At 57.4% G+C, this 15,506-nt stretch overlaps 1 protein-coding gene across 10 annotated transcripts in view; it reads left to right on the forward strand.

Annotated features, from left to right (window-relative positions):
* The window catches only part of ADCY7 (adenylate cyclase 7), a 73,542-nt gene that overhangs the window by 41,761 nt on the left and 16,275 nt on the right, over positions 1-15,506 (forward strand). For 8 of the 10 annotated variants that reach the window (XR_010124442.1, XM_054452915.2, XM_063655034.1 and 5 more), the window contains exons 2-10: positions 1,613-2,051; positions 4,143-4,346; positions 5,421-5,582; positions 6,360-6,509; positions 7,038-7,186; positions 8,336-8,447; positions 12,597-12,724; positions 14,385-14,543; positions 14,745-14,877. Coding sequence is in view for 9 of the 10 variants with exons in the window: in XM_054452915.2 (XP_054308890.2) it covers positions 1,881-2,051; positions 4,143-4,346; positions 5,421-5,582; positions 6,360-6,509; positions 7,038-7,186; positions 8,336-8,447; positions 12,597-12,724; positions 14,385-14,543; positions 14,745-14,877 (1,368 nt within the window). In the remaining variant the exon portion in view is untranslated. Of the gene's footprint in view, positions 1-1,582; positions 2,052-4,142; positions 4,347-5,420; positions 5,583-6,359; positions 6,510-7,037; positions 7,187-8,335; positions 8,448-12,596; positions 12,725-14,384; positions 14,544-14,744; positions 14,878-15,506 lie in introns of all 10 variants that reach the window. The other 2 variants (XM_063655033.1, XM_063655029.1) reach the window with 1 other exon arrangement.

Genomic DNA, 15,506 nt, shown 5'->3' on the forward strand with positions numbered 1-15,506 from the left:
GCAGCCTAAGCCTCCCCAGGCTGAGGTGGGAGGATTGCCTAAGCCCCGGGAGGTTGAGGCTGCAGCGGGCTATGATCACACCACTTCACTCCAGCCTGGGTGACAGAGTGAGACCCCATCTCAAAAAAAAAAAAAAAAAAAAAAAAGAAACGCAGTTTTATGTGGAGCTTACTGTAACACAGACACAGGGGGCTACCCTGGCTGAAGCGGGCATGGGGGCCTGAGCCTATGCCCCCCCACCTTCCCTTCCCATTGGGGGCCTGATGCATGTCCCCAAATCTCAGGGCTCCTAGGATCACAGCTTGGAACTCTCTGTGCCTGGAGGCATGAGACTCACTGGAAAATGAAGTGAATGTGGTGTTTGCACCAGGACCATGGGTACAGAGCAGAGCCTGGAAACAGACACCATCTGTGTGTGATCACCTGACTTATGACAGAGGCGGCTCCACTGAAATTCAGAGAGAGGATGGCCGGTTCACTGAACACTGCTGGGATAATTCAATATCCATGTGGAAAAAAGAAGTGAACCTTGATCCCTACCTCACACCATACCCAGAGTGAATCGAAATGGATCAGAGACCTTTGTGTGAAAGCAAAACAGTGAAACGTGCAGAGCAGAGCTGGCCTATAGAAGCTTCTGTGATGATAGACATGCTCTGTTTATCTGTGCTGTCCAGTACAGCAGCTGCCAGCTGCATGTGGCCATTGGGTATTTGATTTTTTTTTTTTTTTTTTTTTTTTGAGATGGAGTCTCACTCTGTTGCCCAGGCTGGATGCAATGGCACGATCTCAGCTCACTGCAACATTTGCCTCCCAGGTTCAAGCCATTCTCCTGCCTCAGCTTCCCGAGTAGCTGGGATTACAGGCACACATTACCATGTCTGGCTAATTTTTGTATTTTTAGTGGAGAGGGGGTTTTACCATGTGGGCCAGGCTGGTCTTGAACTCCTGACCTCAGGTGATCCGCCTGCCTCGGCCTCTCAAAGTGCTGGGATTACAGGCATGAGCCACCATGCCTGGCTAGCTGTTGAGTATTTGAAATGTGGCTAGTGTGACTGAGGGACTGAATTTCTAATTTTATTTTAAATTAATTTAAATTTAATTTAAAATAGTGGCTGGGCATGGTGGCTCATGCCTGTAATCCCAGCACTTTGGGAAGCTGAGGCAGGAGGATTGCTTGAGCCCACGAGTTCAAAACCACCCTGGGCAGCAGGGGGAGACCCCATCTCTACAAAAGAGAATTTAAAAATTAGCTGCACACCTGTAGTCCCAGCTACTTAGGAGGCTGAGGTGGGAGAATCACTTGAGCCCAGGAGTTTGAGGCTGCAGTGAGCTATGATCGTGCCACTGCACTCCAGCCTGGGCAACAGAGTGAGACCTTGTCTCGAAAAAAAAAAAAAAGCAGCCACATGTGGCTAGTGGCTACTATCTTGGACAGTGCAGTTCTAGAAGACACAGGGGACTAGCTTTACGACAACAGGACATAAAAGGTTAGGGTTAAGATGGATAAATCAGACTCGGTGCTGTGAGGCCTGGGACCCGCTCTCCCTGATGCCAGCCCTCCCCTGACTTGGCCCATTAGGTCAAGTTCCTGTCTGCTTCGTCTCTGCAGAGCTGAGGAACTGCGTGTGGAGTCAGCCCAGTCTGGATGCACAGGAGGATGCCGGCGGCACAGTGAGTGAGGCCTGGTGCCAGAGCTGTGCGGACCCCTCATTGGCCATGAAGCAGCAGGCCCAGAGGCCCTCTCCCCAGCCCTGCTTGCCTGCCTCGGAGAGGACAGAGGCCTAGGCCCACGGGGGAGGGTATTGGCAGACAGATGCCCTCCAGGCCCTGGGGCCTCCTTGACGGCCCCTTAACGACACGTGTGCCAAGGGTGGAGGATGCCAACAAAGGGGCGCTACTTCCTCAACGAGGGCGAGGAGGGCCCTGACCAAGATGCGCTCTACGAGAAGTACCAGCTCACCAGCCATCATGGGCCGCTGCTGCTCACGCTCCTGCTGGTGGCCGCCACTGCCTGTGTGGCCCTCATCATCATCGTCTTCAGCCAGGGGGTGAGTGAGCGCAGCCTCTGGGCTTCACATCTCAGCCCCAACCTTGGCCAAGCTGCTATCTTCTCTTAGCCTCAGTTTCCTCTTCTGTAAAATGCTATGCTTTTTTGTTTGTTTTTGTTTTTTTTTTTTTTTTTTTTTTGAGACAGAGTCTCACTCTGTCACCCAGGCTGGAGTACAGTGGCATGATCTCGGCTCACTGCAACCTCCGTCTCCTGGGCTCAAGCAATTCTCCTGCCTCGGCCTTCCGAGTAGCTACGATGACAGATGCATGCCACCATGCCCAGCTAATTTTCGTATTTTTAGTAGAGACGGGCTTTCACCATGTTGGCCAGGCTGGTCTCGAACTCCCGACCTCAGGTGATCCACCTGCTTCGGCCCTCCAAAGTGCTGGGATTATAGACGGGAGCCACCGTGCCTGGCCAATGCTATGTCTTTTACAGCACATTTAGACTGGTAGAAGACAAGTTTCTAATTAAAAAAATTTTTTTTTGAGACTGGGCCTTGCTGTGTTGCCCAGGTTGGCCTTGAACTCCTGGGTTCAAGTAATCATCCTGGCTTATCCTCCTGAGTAGCTGGGATTACAAGCATGCAGGACCATGCCCAGCCTCTCTAACTTTAATTCCATTTTGAAGTCTGGAGTGGTTTTAGATATTACATTAACTTGTCCAGATAAACTACTCTCATTTTTCTCCATGATGAAATTTGATTCTACTGAAGACCTGGGTCAGGGATGGCCTGCGTATCACTGCCCTCACTTCCTGTACCCATGCAGACATCATTAATCAATCCCTATACTCCACACTGAGCCTGTCTACATTCTCAGAATCCTCCTTTTGTTTTGTTTGTTTGTTTGTTTTTGTAGAGACATGGCCTCGCTATGTTGCCCAGGCTGGTCTTGAACTCCTGGCCTCAAGCAATCCTGCCTTGGCCTCCCAAAGTGTTGGGATTACAGGTGTGAACCACTGTGCCTGGCCTGAGAATCCTTTTTAACACAGCTCTTCAGGCTGGCACCACTCATGTCATTTCTGGCCCAGCCACTAGCTGTGTTCAGCTATTGAGCATTTAAAAAGTGGGTAATGTGACTGAGGAACTGCATTTTTTTAAAAAAAAGAGTTTCGCTCTTGTTGCCCAGGCTGGAGTGCAATGGCACAATCTTGGCTTGCTGCAGCCTCCACCTCCTAGGTTCAAGTGATTCTCCTGCCTCAGCCTCCCAAGTAGCTGGGATTACAGGCCCATGCCACCACGCCTGGCTGGCTAATTTTTGTATTTTTAGTAAAGACGGGGTTTCACAATGTTGGCCAGGCTGGTCTCGAATTCCTGACCTCAGCTGATCCACCTGCCTCGGCCTTCCAAAGTGCTGGGATTATAGGCGTGAGCCACCATGCCCGGCCCATTTTCTTTTTAGTGAATGTAAATTTGATTAGCCGAGTTCTAGAAGAACACTCAGAAACTCCAGGGTGTTTATGTGAGTGAAGTGGCCAGGACCTAGCAGCTGCCAGTGCAGCCTGGATCCATGTGGCTACCAACCACAGGATGCTTGCTACTGTGTGCCAGCCCCCAGATCAGGCCTCTGCCCCCACAGACCTCCCGGATGCTGTGCCCGTCCCGTCCCATCCCACCTCTGTGCCGTTGCCCCAGCTCCTCCCCTGTGGGGTGACTTTTCCTGGTATCCCTCACCAGCCTCTGCTCACTCATTGAGGGCCAGGCGCAGTGTCCTCTTTGGGCGGCTTTCCAAGGCTCTGCCTGTGAATGAGTCCTGCCCTGTGCTTGTGGTATCACCTGCGGCTGTGCACAGAGCACCGTGGGAACCCAGAGAGGAGGCAGAGGCAGATGGAGAGTGATGGCATCATGGGCGGGGCTGTGGGTGATGCTCTGGCTCCCGAGGTGATCGGAAGGGGGTGGTTGAGGCAGCCTTGGCAGAGGTGACAAAGAAAGGCCAGAAGGTGAGTGGGAACCAGGCGTGGGAGGGCGCATCCACACCCTTCATGTGGAGGAAGCTGTAAGTGAGGCAGCCGGCCCGGCAGGCTTTCTGGAGGAGGTGGCTCTGCACTGGGGAAAGCCGAGGCATTTCTGTCTGTTTGCTCCACCCAGGACCCCTCCAGACACCAGGCCATTCTGGGCATGGCGTTCCTGGCGCTGGCGGTGTTTGCAGCCCTCTCTGTGCTGATGTACGTCGAGTGTCTCCTGCGGCGCTGGCTCAGGGCCTTGGCGCTGCTCACCTGGGCCTGCTTGGTGGTGCTGGGCTACGTGCTGGTGTTTGACGCATGGACAAAGGCGGCCTGTGCGTGGGAGCAGGTAACAGGAACTCTGGACTCCCTGCTGGCTGCGCCCTCAGCAGCTCCCATCCCCGTGGTTGGTGGGCATGCCACAGGCCCTTTCCTGTCCCACGCTTGGCTGTGTGTCTAGGATGGCCCCAGGCTGGTTTTGTCCCTGTGAGTTCTCTGCATTGACAGGGCTGTGGTGGGGCGAGCATCCACTTGGATGCTGCAGCACTTTCGGGTGGCTCCAATTTGGTTGGAGATGACAGAACTTCAGCTCAAAGAGGCAAAAAGGCACAAACTGGTTCCTGTGTCAGGAAAGGCCGAGGGATCAGTGCTGGGCTCCAGCGGGATAACTGGAACTGGGGCCTCTGGACAGCTTCGGCCCCGGGCACGCTGTCCCCAGGTGGGGGCAGAGAAGTTTACAGCAGCTCCAGGCTGCCCACCCTAGCTGATAGAGAGGGCCCTTTCTCAACCAGCTCGACCTGCAGGCTTGAGCCACACTGGCCTGGCTGTGGTCATGGGCCCAGTCCTGGATGGTCACTGCCACCAAGTGGTAGCACACTCTGACCAGTGGGCCTGGGTCCTATGACAGCTCCTTTGGCTGGGGCGGGGTGGGGTGAGGCCCAATGAAACCATGTAGACTGAAGGGGAGGGAGAGGGCAGCACTCCCAGAGGGGTGGACGCAGGACCAGCCAGTGGGGATGGTGGGGCAGCTCTGGGAGTGGAGGGAGGGCGGATGGGGCCGCATTGCTGGAGGCAGCTGGTGAGAGCGTGCCTCAGCCTCCCGGTAATCATTCCTGCCGAGTGAGAGCCACGTAGCAGGGGCACCAGGTGGGGGCTCCCTGGATCATGCGGGGCATGGAGCCTCCCACCTAGGGTGGCCACAGGCAGTGGATCAGCACAGGAAACCATGAACCTTGTGGCCGGGCCCACCCTAGAAACACATTCTGGCTTTTCTTGTTCCCTTGTATGTCTGCCCATGCAGGGGGTGGTGAGGGAGCCAACCGAAGGACACGCACTGGGTGGGCTGCTGTGGTGCAGGGTTCCGGGGGCTGTAGGGCCTGGGGAAGCATCTCGGGGCACCGGGCTCACCAGGCTGCATCCACAGGTGCCCTTCTTCCTGTTCATCGTCTTCGTGGTGTACACACTGCTGCCCTTCAGCATGCGGGGCGCTGTCGCCGTTGGGGCCGTCTCTACTGCCTCCCACCTCCTGGTGCTCGGTGCTTTGATGGGAGGCTTCACAACACCCAGTGTCCGGGTGGGGCTGCAGGTGACGGACAGGCTAAGGCCTCTGGGGGAGGTTTTGTGGTCTGGGTCTAAGGGCAGATGGGGGGCCCCCTCTGGGTAAGTTAGACCCAAAGGCCCCGGAGCCGTGTTTGCAGACAGCCCGCTCCAAGGCCGGGCCCTCTCCGAGTCTGCTCAGAAGCTGGGCTCCAGGCATGGCCCTGCCCTCTGGCCTTTGCTTTGCTGGCCTAGGGCTCCCCTGTGGCTCAGCCCTCAAGGTTGTGACCTCAGGCCTTGCCTCCCGGTTCAGGGACACTGTCGTGGGGTGAGTCCTGTTGCCAAAGTTTCCCCTCGCAGGCCCTGTCCTGACGGGGCTTGGGGGAATACCCCAGGACGCTGCCTTGTGTCTTTGTGTTGAATGAGTGAATCTTCTGTTCATAATTATTGGGGGTTTAGAGATGCGTTTTGCTCCTGACCAGGCCTGGTGTCCTCTCTGGGCAGAGGCTGGCCCTCTGCACAGCCAGCTGGGCGCTATGCCCTCTGGGACTGCCCTTAGCATGCATGCCTCTCAGGCCCTGGGCTCTGTGAGGTGGTCTCTTCTGCCTCCCTGGGTGTCCTGGTCTTGCAGTCCTAGTGACTCACTAGGAGACTACCGCCTGTCTGGGCCTCAGTTTCCCTGTCTGCCCCAGGAAGAGTGCCGTTCTCAGTGGGTTGAAGATCAGGGAATGGGAAGAGGTGCCATCACTAGTCCGCCTAGGGGTCTGGTGCCCCGGGAAGGCATGGGCCAGGCCACATACTGAGCCCCACCCCGGTTCACCCGCAGCTGCTGGCCAACGCAGTCATCTTCCTGTGCGGGAACCTGACAGGCGCCTTCCACAAGCACCAAATGCAGGATGCGTCCCGGGACCTCTTCACCTACACTGTGAAGTGCATCCAGATCCGCCGGAAGCTGCGCATCGAGAAGCGCCAGCAGGTGGGACCCGGGCCCCACTCCTCACCCTGTATACCCCTGTCCTCTTCCTCTTTCTGTTGGACGTGAGACACTCATGCCGCCATGTGCATGAGGTGCATGGCCAGACACCCATGCAGGTCTCACCTCGGTGAGTCCTGGGCTCCAGCAGGGTAACCATAGCCTGCTGACCTTTGACTCTGCCTTCCTCTGTGTGGTTTCAGTCCTGGGCACGCCATCCCCAGGTGGCAGCAGAGAAGGCCGTAGTGGCTCCAGGCTGCTCACCCATCAGCTTAGCCTCCCCAGCTGAAAGAGCCCTTTCTCAGTCAGCCTGAGTCCCGGGGGCTGCTGGGTACATGGGAGGTAGATGCCCAGTTGGGTTGGTGGAGGACCGGAGCAGAGATGGGGACATTGTGGGCAGGGCAGGCAGGCAGGGAGGATGGGGGCCAGGGAGGCCAGGTCTGGGCCCTGATGCTACCCTGCCTGTCCCCCGCTGGTCCCTCCGCTGGTCACTGTGCCGGTCCCTCTGCCGGTCTGCCCACCTGTACCCAGGAGAACCTGCTGCTGTCGGTGCTTCCGGCCCACATCTCCATGGGCATGAAGCTGGCCATCATTGAACGGCTCAAGGAGCATGGCGACCGTCGCTGCATGCCTGACAACAACTTCCACAGCCTCTACGTCAAAAGGCACCAGAATGTCAGGTGGGCGGTGAGGGTGAGACGTGTGGACAGTGTATCCCGGGGACTGGGTCCACTGTTCCACCGGCCCCCAGGTGGTCTCCCTGCCCTATCTGGAGGCTCAGACCCCTGCCCATATAGGGATTGGGAGAGGGCCCCATGGTTCCAGGTCAATCTGGGGCCCTCCCTGGGCCTCAGAACCCCCACTTGTTTCCCTAGGGGCAGGATCAGATCAGGGCTCTTAAATTAGAGAATTTAGATTGGTATTGAAATATCTAGCACCCTCCAAAACTGTAAAACTCTGTGAGCAAACATAGCTTTTGTGAAGGAAGGGGTCCTTTCAGATGGTTCTCAAGGGAGCACAGGACCCCCAGAATGAGGTAAAGCCCCCCGGCCTTGGTGCCCAAGAGTGCGCCGGTTCTGACACGTGTCTTTGGCTGATTGGCAGGGAACCACAAAGTTTTACTTGAATGCACTAACCTGAGTTTGTCAAGTGTAGATGTGGGTGCTGGGTGCCATTGAGTATAGATTTGGGTCCCGGGGGACCCCCTGGGTTCTCTGCTTGCAGCGCCAGCATTACATCCAAGGCTGGCCCGCTGCCTTTTCTCTGGGCTGTGGATGGTCCATGAGCTTACGGACTTTGGAGCAGGGAGACCTGGTGCAGATGCCAGTTCTTGGCTTCCCAGCAAGTCTCAATGTCCTGGAGCCTCAGTTTGTGCATCTGTAGAACGGGAGTTCTGCAAGGGCTGTGTGAGGACTCAATGCCTGTAAAGCGCTGGGCGTGGAGATTGGCTTGAGGGAGCATGGAGCCGCCTCTCACCAGGGAGTTCTGAAGTCTGTGCTGTGGTGAACATTGGATGGGAAAGGGGAAGGCTCCGGGCTGCCTGCAGGAGTGCCCTTCGGCTGTCTGCAGTGAGGGGGCCTGGGGTGGGCCCGAGGGCTCCTGCAGGCTCTGAACTTTGCTCTCTTCTGCTTTAACGTGAAGCCCCTGGAACTTTAATGTGTCTCTATGGCTGGGCGCGACTCTCCCATCCCTATGGAAGCTGAGGAAGGACGGGGTGAATGGGCTCAGGCCTGGCAGGCTCCTGGGGCTCCAGACAGTCTTCCGTGCTCCTGCTGCTGCTGTCCAGGAGCCTGGCTCTGACACTCCCTCCCACCCCGCCCCATCCCCAGCATCCTCTATGCGGACATTGTGGGCTTCACGCAGCTGGCCAGCGACTGTTCCCCCAAGGAGTTGGTGGTGGTGCTGAATGAGCTCTTTGGCAAGTTCGACCAGATCGCCAAGGTGAGCCCGCTGGCCTGCACTGGGCAAAGCCAGGCCCCTCCTCTGCCTATTACATCCCCAGGGGTGTCCTGTGTCCAGTGCCCTGCTGGAATTGGGATGGGGAGGCGTGGCTGAATTTTAGCATCCAGCCAGCAAACACAAGCACCCCATGGTAAAGGCGGGGGTGAGTGGTGGCCACGGCAGCCAGGATCCTGTGCCTCCAGAGTGACAGGCCACTGGGGAGACTGACAGTGCACATTGGGCAATATACTGGGGCTCTGGAGCTCAGATAGGGGCTCAGGAGGAGCAGATGGCTCCATCCTCACTGGCAGGGCCAGCAGCCTCCACTCACCTGGTAGCTCAGGAGGACTATGGAATGCCCAGCCTCACCCAGAAACTGCTTTTCACAAGATCTGAGGTTAATCATGTGCACATTAAACTTCTATGTTTTGTTTGTTTGTTTTTGTCAGATGGAGTCTTACTCTGTCGTGAAGGCTGGAGTGCAGTGGTGCCATCACTGCTCACTGCAGCCTCGACCTGCCAGGCTCAAGTGATTTTCATGCCTCAGCTTCCTGAGTAGCTGGGACTACAGGCATGCGCCACCATGCCTGGCTAATTTTTTTGTATTTTTTTTTTTTTCGTAGCAATGGGGTTTCACCATGTAGGCCAGGCTGGTCTCGAACTCCTGACCTCAAGTGATCATCCTCTCTTGGCCTCCCAAGTGCTGGGATTACAGCTGTGAGCCACCACTCCTGGCCCACCTTTAAGTTTGAGATACTTGAAAAAATATCTGAGGAGGAAAGGGAACAGTGTTCTTAGCAGGGGAACAGCATAGACAAACCCTGGAGTAGAAAGAAAGCCCTGTGTGTCCATGGGGTGAACATGCTCAGTGCGTGGAACAAGGTGTGAGGGGGACAAGGGCACAAGTTCTGACATGCAAGGACATGAGGGCCGAGGCGAGGACCAGGATGCTGAGGGGCTTGACAGGTGCCAGGCAGGGAGGGGGGTCAGGCAAGCAACATTTCCATTAATGGACCAAATGATCCTGAGAGCAGGTGAGTGCCAGGCCTTGAGCCTGGGTAGGGCCTTGGGCCTACGTGGTATGTGCTTTGAAGAGAAGTGTGGGGGCCAGGAAGCCTGGGGAGCACCTAGCCCAGCCTCAGGTGATCAGGGCAGGCTTCCTGGAAGTGGTGGCCATTAAATAGAGACTGAAGTGTAAGATTTAAGGTGGTGGCTCCCTATCCTGGCTGTACATGCGAATCACATGGAAAGCTTAAATAAAACACCAGTGCCCGTGTCCACACCCATCAGAGTTCTGCTTTGTTTTGTTTTGTTTTTGAGACAGAGTCTTGCTCTGTCACCTAGCGTGAAGTGCAATGGCATAATCATGGCTCACAGCAGCCTCAACCTGCCTGAGCTCAGGCGTCCTCCTACTTCAGCCTCCCGAGTAGCTGTGACTACAGATGTGCACCACAACCCCAGGCTAATTTTTTTGTATTTTGTGGAGATGGGGTTTTGCTACGTTGTCCAGGCTGGTCTTGAATTCCTACGTGCAAGTGATCCACCCACCTCAGCCCCTCAAAGTGCTAGGATTACAGGCATGCACCATCACGCCCTGCCCCATCAGAATTTTTTTTTTTTTTTTTTTTTTTTTTGAGACAGAGTCTTGCTCTGTCGCCCAGGCTGGAGTGCAGTGGTGTGATCTCAGCTCACCGCAAGCTCTGCCTCCCGGGTTCACGCCATTCTCCTGCCTCACCCTCCTGAGTAACTGGGACTACAGGCGCCCACCACCACACCTGGCTAATTTTTTGTATTTTTAGTAGAGACGGGTGTTAGTCAGGATGGTCTCGATTTCCTGACCTTGTGATCCACCCACCTCGACCTCTCAAAGTGCTGGAATTACAGGTGTGAGCCACTGCACATGGCCAGAATTTTTAAGAGCCCCGCAGGTGTTTCTGTGGGCAGAGAATCAATGGTCTAGAACTTGATGGGAAGCAAGTTATGACTTCACACCGGGAAGAATTTTTCATGATCAGAGCTGCTCAATCCTAGGAGGGACTGGAAGTGGGCTCGCTGTTGCAGAGGGTAACCAAGCTTCTATAGGATTGCACTGGTCAGGGATGCTCTGGAAAACTGTCCCATCCTGGGGATTGTGGACTGAGTGACTCAGAGGGCCTGTCTAGCCTGGAACCTTCCTTCAGGATCTGCATGGCTTCTGCACCAGCAGCTGGGAGCCCCAGAGGTTGGGCCTTATGTGAGGCACGGGCTCTGGGCTCGGGCCACAGCTGGCCCTTTCCTTACCATAAAGCCCACACAGAGGGTCCCTTGCCTCTTGGACACAGTCTTCCCTCCAGCAGGCCCAGGAGGCGTGGCCCTATTGCACAGATGGGGAAAGGGAGGCCATGGCAGGTGCCAGCTTCCCAGTCAGAGCATCTAATCTCTGGGCAGAGTTGGGCAGGGCTGGTCCCAGCCTTTTCTCCTATCAACAATCAGATTCCAGAAGTGTAAGCTCTTTCCAAGAGCCAGGGCCTCCCCTCTCAGAGGCATACAAGTCACACCTCCGCACAAGACCCAGCTCCCCAGCTCCAAGTGTCAGAGACACAGGGGACTGTCAGCCGGTGGAGCAGCCTGGGGAATGTGGCCTCTCCTACATCCCTGAGAGCCGGGCTGGGTCCATGGGCAGTCCTGTGCCTGGTCCAAGAGGAGATCAGGGTAGCCGGAGCCTGGTATCCAGGTCTGCCAAGGTTGCCTGCTTTCTAGGAAAGCCACTGTCCTCTTGTCCCTGCGGTCACTCAGAACTCACTCAGCATGTGCCAGATGGGGCCCAGCAGGAAACATCTGGCACACGCTGAAACTGAGTAATTGGCGGAGGGCGCAGGCCAGGGATGGTTCCCAGGCTGCGCAGGTGCAGGGGACCTGGAGGCAGGGCTGGTGCTGTGTCTGGGGCCTGGGTCCGTGATGGCTGATGGGCACAGAGTGGGGACGAGGACAGGATAGGCTCGAGTCCTGGAGACAGATGGTGTTCCAGGGGCAGGCCTAGCCCTCGTGAGCCTGCAGGACAGAGCCCTCTTAGCTCCCTCCCGGCCAGAAGCCAGAGCACAGGGCCACCTGCTGGCGCGTCCAGTCCGAGGGTCAGCTGAGTGGGGTAGAGGGTGGGGAGGGGAGAGCAGAGGCAGATGGTGCTCCTTCTTCAGCTCCCCTAAAGCCCCACCCACGAAGCCTCGGTGCACGTGGCCACCCTTGCTGAGGGCTTAAGTAGGGTCTGGTGACGCAGCGGTGCCTCAGATGAACCTCAGAGGGCTCTCGGGGGTCCCTTTCTCTCCCTGGGCCTTTTCCTATGAGTCCCCGGCCTCACCCCTCTCCTACTCTGCCCTCCCCATTCCCTCTTTCCTGTCTGCATTGATATCTTTCCTCCCCACCCCTAAGCCCTGTCAGCACAGCCACTGCTTGGGTGACCTTGAAACCTGCTGACCCCTTGGTGTGTACATCTGTGACCTCTGTCCTCACCCCCCACTCCTGCAGCCTCCTGGCTGCCTCGCTGTCTCTTCCCCAGCTTTGTGGCCCTAGGGCTCCTCTGAGGCCTTGAGCACTCTTCCTGCAGAGATTGGCATGGCTGTCTCTCTCGGTTCCTCCGGGTCTTAGCTCAAATGTTTCTGATTCCAACTCTGAGAGGTCTTCGCTGGCCTCCTGGGAACATCGCCTCCCTCCTGTGCCTTGGTTTTCTCCTTAGCCCCCATCACAGCTGGGCACACTGTTTTTTGTCTTTCTAGTTTAGTGCCCACCCCTCCTGCCTGCGTGCAAGCTCCGTGGCTGCAGAGATTTGCATCTATTTTGTTCACTGCTGTGTCCCCTTGCCTGGCCTGGGGCCGGGTACTCAGTAGGCACTCAAACATTACCTGGGCAAATGAAACCAAGGCAGACCCCTCCCCGAGGCCCTTAGGAACACTTGTGTTCACCTCTGGTGCTTGCCTGGGGGTTCCTCCTGGGGAGGCCCCCATGTCGCTAAGCCTTTTGCCAGGCCCAGAAGTGGCTCCTGGTGGCTGGACCCTGGGAGGCAAGCCCCCAGCCAGGAGACAGCCGGGCGCACCCTGGAGGGTCGGGGGAGGCGGCTGTTGTGAGAGGTCCCAGCCCCAGATCTTGCAGTGACCAGGCCCTTCCCTCACCCTGCAGGCCAACGAGTGCATGCGAATCAAGATCCTCGGTGACTGCTACTACTGTGTATCGGGCCTGCCCGTGTCGCTGCCCACCCACGCCCGGAACTGCGTGAAGATGGGGCTGGACATGTGCCAGGCCATCAAGTAGGTCCTGGGCCGGCCCAGGTGCTGGGTCCTGCCCTGTGGCGGACCCTCCTGGGTATGTCACAGATGGGGAAACTGAGGCTCGGGGGGTCGGAGGTGAAAGCAGCTTGCCTGGACCACCCAGCCTGCTGGAGGATTCAGACCTCATCTGTTTGCATCCCTCCCTGTGGTGCTGCCTGTGACTCTGAGTCCCAGAAAGCATCTCCGGAGCTCAGAGCTGGGTGATGTGAGGTCGGGGCGGTGGGCTCTGCTCCCCTCAAGGATGGGGTCTTAGCAACAGCAGGAAGCTTCAGGGCAGGCAGCTGGGGGACCTTTCAGACCCAGGGGTCAACTCCAAGGCTCCATCTGCTTCCTGCTCCCCAGTGAAGATCCTGGAGTCAGGCTTGGTCCTGAGGCTGCGGGGAGACCCCCAGCTCCCCTCTAGGTCCCCTGTGGCTCTGAGCAGCTGGGGTCTGTGGGAGGAATTTGCTGACAGGTCTGTATGGGGAGAGGGCCAGGCAGGCCCAGCCAGGCTGACCAGTGTGGGGCAGAGCAGGGCCCGGTGGGGCTGCCCATCCTGGGCATCAGTCCGTGTTGCAGCCTGTTCTTCTCCTGAAGTCCTGCCATAGGTGGCTGGTGTTGCCAGAAAGAAGCCTGGGCAGAGCTGGAGGGGCGTGGCCTGCATCACTGCCTGTGTGACCTCAGGCTGGCCCCTGCCCTGTAACAGGCGGAGGTTGTACAGGCCCTCGTGCGCCTCTGGTTCTGACCCTGGAAGGCTTGGTCAGTGCCCAGCCTTGGTGGACACGTGGTACTGCTTGTCATGGGGACTCAGGCTCTGTTCCTGTCTTGGGGGTCCCCTGTGCCCCAAGGAAGCTCTCCCGTGGGGCTCCGCTCCTGTGCTCAGTGGTGCCAACAACTCCCAGGGCCCCTGCTTCCCAGGGATTGGGGCATAGAAGGTGCCCATGGTCTGGGCCCCTGTGTTCCTTGTCTATGCTAGGTTTTGGGTGGTTCCTGGACACCCTCTGTAGATGCCAGTAAACTTTATTTATTTATTTATTTATTTATTTATTTATTTGAGATGGAGTCTCGCTGTGTTGCCCAGAGCATATCTCGGTTCACCACAACCTCTGCCTCTTGGGTTCAAGCGATTCTCCTATCTCAGCCTCCCAAGTAGCTGGGACTACAGGCGCCTGCCACCATGCCCGGCTAATTTTTATATTTTTAGTAGAGTCAGGGTTTCACCATATTGGCCAGGCTGGTCTCAAACTCCTGACCTCAGGTGATCTGCCTGCCTCAGCCTCCCACAGTGCTGGGATTACAGGCATGAGCCACCACACCCGGCCCCCAGTAAACTTTTAAAACCCAGCCAGTGCTGCTGGGCAGGGAAAACACCCAGTGATGGTAGTTTAGGTCCATCAACATGGGCTGTAGTGACTAGCTGGAATTCCTCCTCCCTCCTACCTAGCCCTTGAGGTCAGGTATGGCCACACCTACTTGTATGCTCCCGCGGATGGGGCACTCAGCTCTTCCTGAAGAGGAAGCCCCATCAGGCTGAGAACATTCTCTCCCATGGACTGAGCGCCTGCCCTGTTCCCACACGCTGCCCTGTACCCACACCTGGGAGCTTCACCCTGTCCCAGGGCTTAGGCAGGGCTGGGGTGACTGGGCCATTCTGCCCCAGGCAGGTGCGGGAGGCCACGGGCGTGGACATCAGCATGCGTGTGGGCATACACTCGGGGAATGTGCTGTGCGGGGTCATCGGGCTGCGCAAATGGCAGTATGACGTGTGGTCCCACGATGTGTCCCTGGCCAACCGGATGGAGGCAGCCGGAGTACCCGGGTGAGGCTGGGCTGGGTAGCGGCAGGGACAGAGGCCTGGGGCTGGCTGTGGATGGAGGGTTCTGCGGTTGGGGTCAGGTGTGGAGGGAGAGATGAATGTAGAAAAGCTGGCCTGGGGCCCAGGCCTGCCTGCTGTGCGTCCCTGGGTGGATGCCAGCCCTCTCTGGGCCCCAAGGCTCTGCCTGACTTGGGTCTCCCGCAGCCGTGTGCACATCACGGAGGCGACGCTGAAGCACCTGGACAAGGCGTACGAGGTGGAAGACGGGCACGGGCAGCAGCGGGACCCCTACCTCAAGGAGATGAACATCCGAACCTACCTGGTCATCGACCCCCGGGTACGAGGGCTCGGAGGCCGCAGCTGGGGGGACCCGGAGGGACTGGAGGGGCCCTGGGGAGCCTGGCCTGCACCTTGTGGGAGACCCCCATGGAGGGAGAGGTGGGGAAGGGCCCTGCCTGGGCAGGAGTGAGCTCCCTGTTCCCAGGCACATTCTAGGCACCGAGTAGCCACTCCCTGGGCCTCCATTCTTTTCTATGTGATGGGAAAACAGCGCCTGCTTCACCAGAAGGAGCTAATCCGAGCGAGGCCCTTGCGGCGTGCCTGGCACGTCACAGCATTCTATGTATTCTCGTCACTCTTGGTTTATTTTCCATGAGGTGCTTATTAATCTCCCAGATTTCCGAGAGACACACTTTCAAAACAAGCTTTGGATGAAACTCAGGAAAGCAGGGAGTAGCCTGGGAGCCACTGACTGGGCAGGAGCCTCTGAGTGTCCTGGGTGCTGACCGCAGGTCCCCTGGTGGCTCCAGGACCCCATGGTGGGGGAAGTAGTTCCACTGCCCTGGCCAGGTGGGGCCCACCTTGGCCTGTCTGCTGCCCGCCCCTGGCCTGCTTGAGGGAGTCCGGCACGTCTGGCCACTGCTCTGTGAATCATCCTTGAGGCTTGCTCAAGAATGTCGGCCCAGC

Source organism: Pongo pygmaeus, chromosome 18 (genome assembly GCF_028885625.2).
Source record: "Pongo pygmaeus isolate AG05252 chromosome 18, NHGRI_mPonPyg2-v2.0_pri, whole genome shotgun sequence".
NCBI classification, from domain to species: Eukaryota; Metazoa; Chordata; class Mammalia; order Primates; family Hominidae; genus Pongo; species Pongo pygmaeus.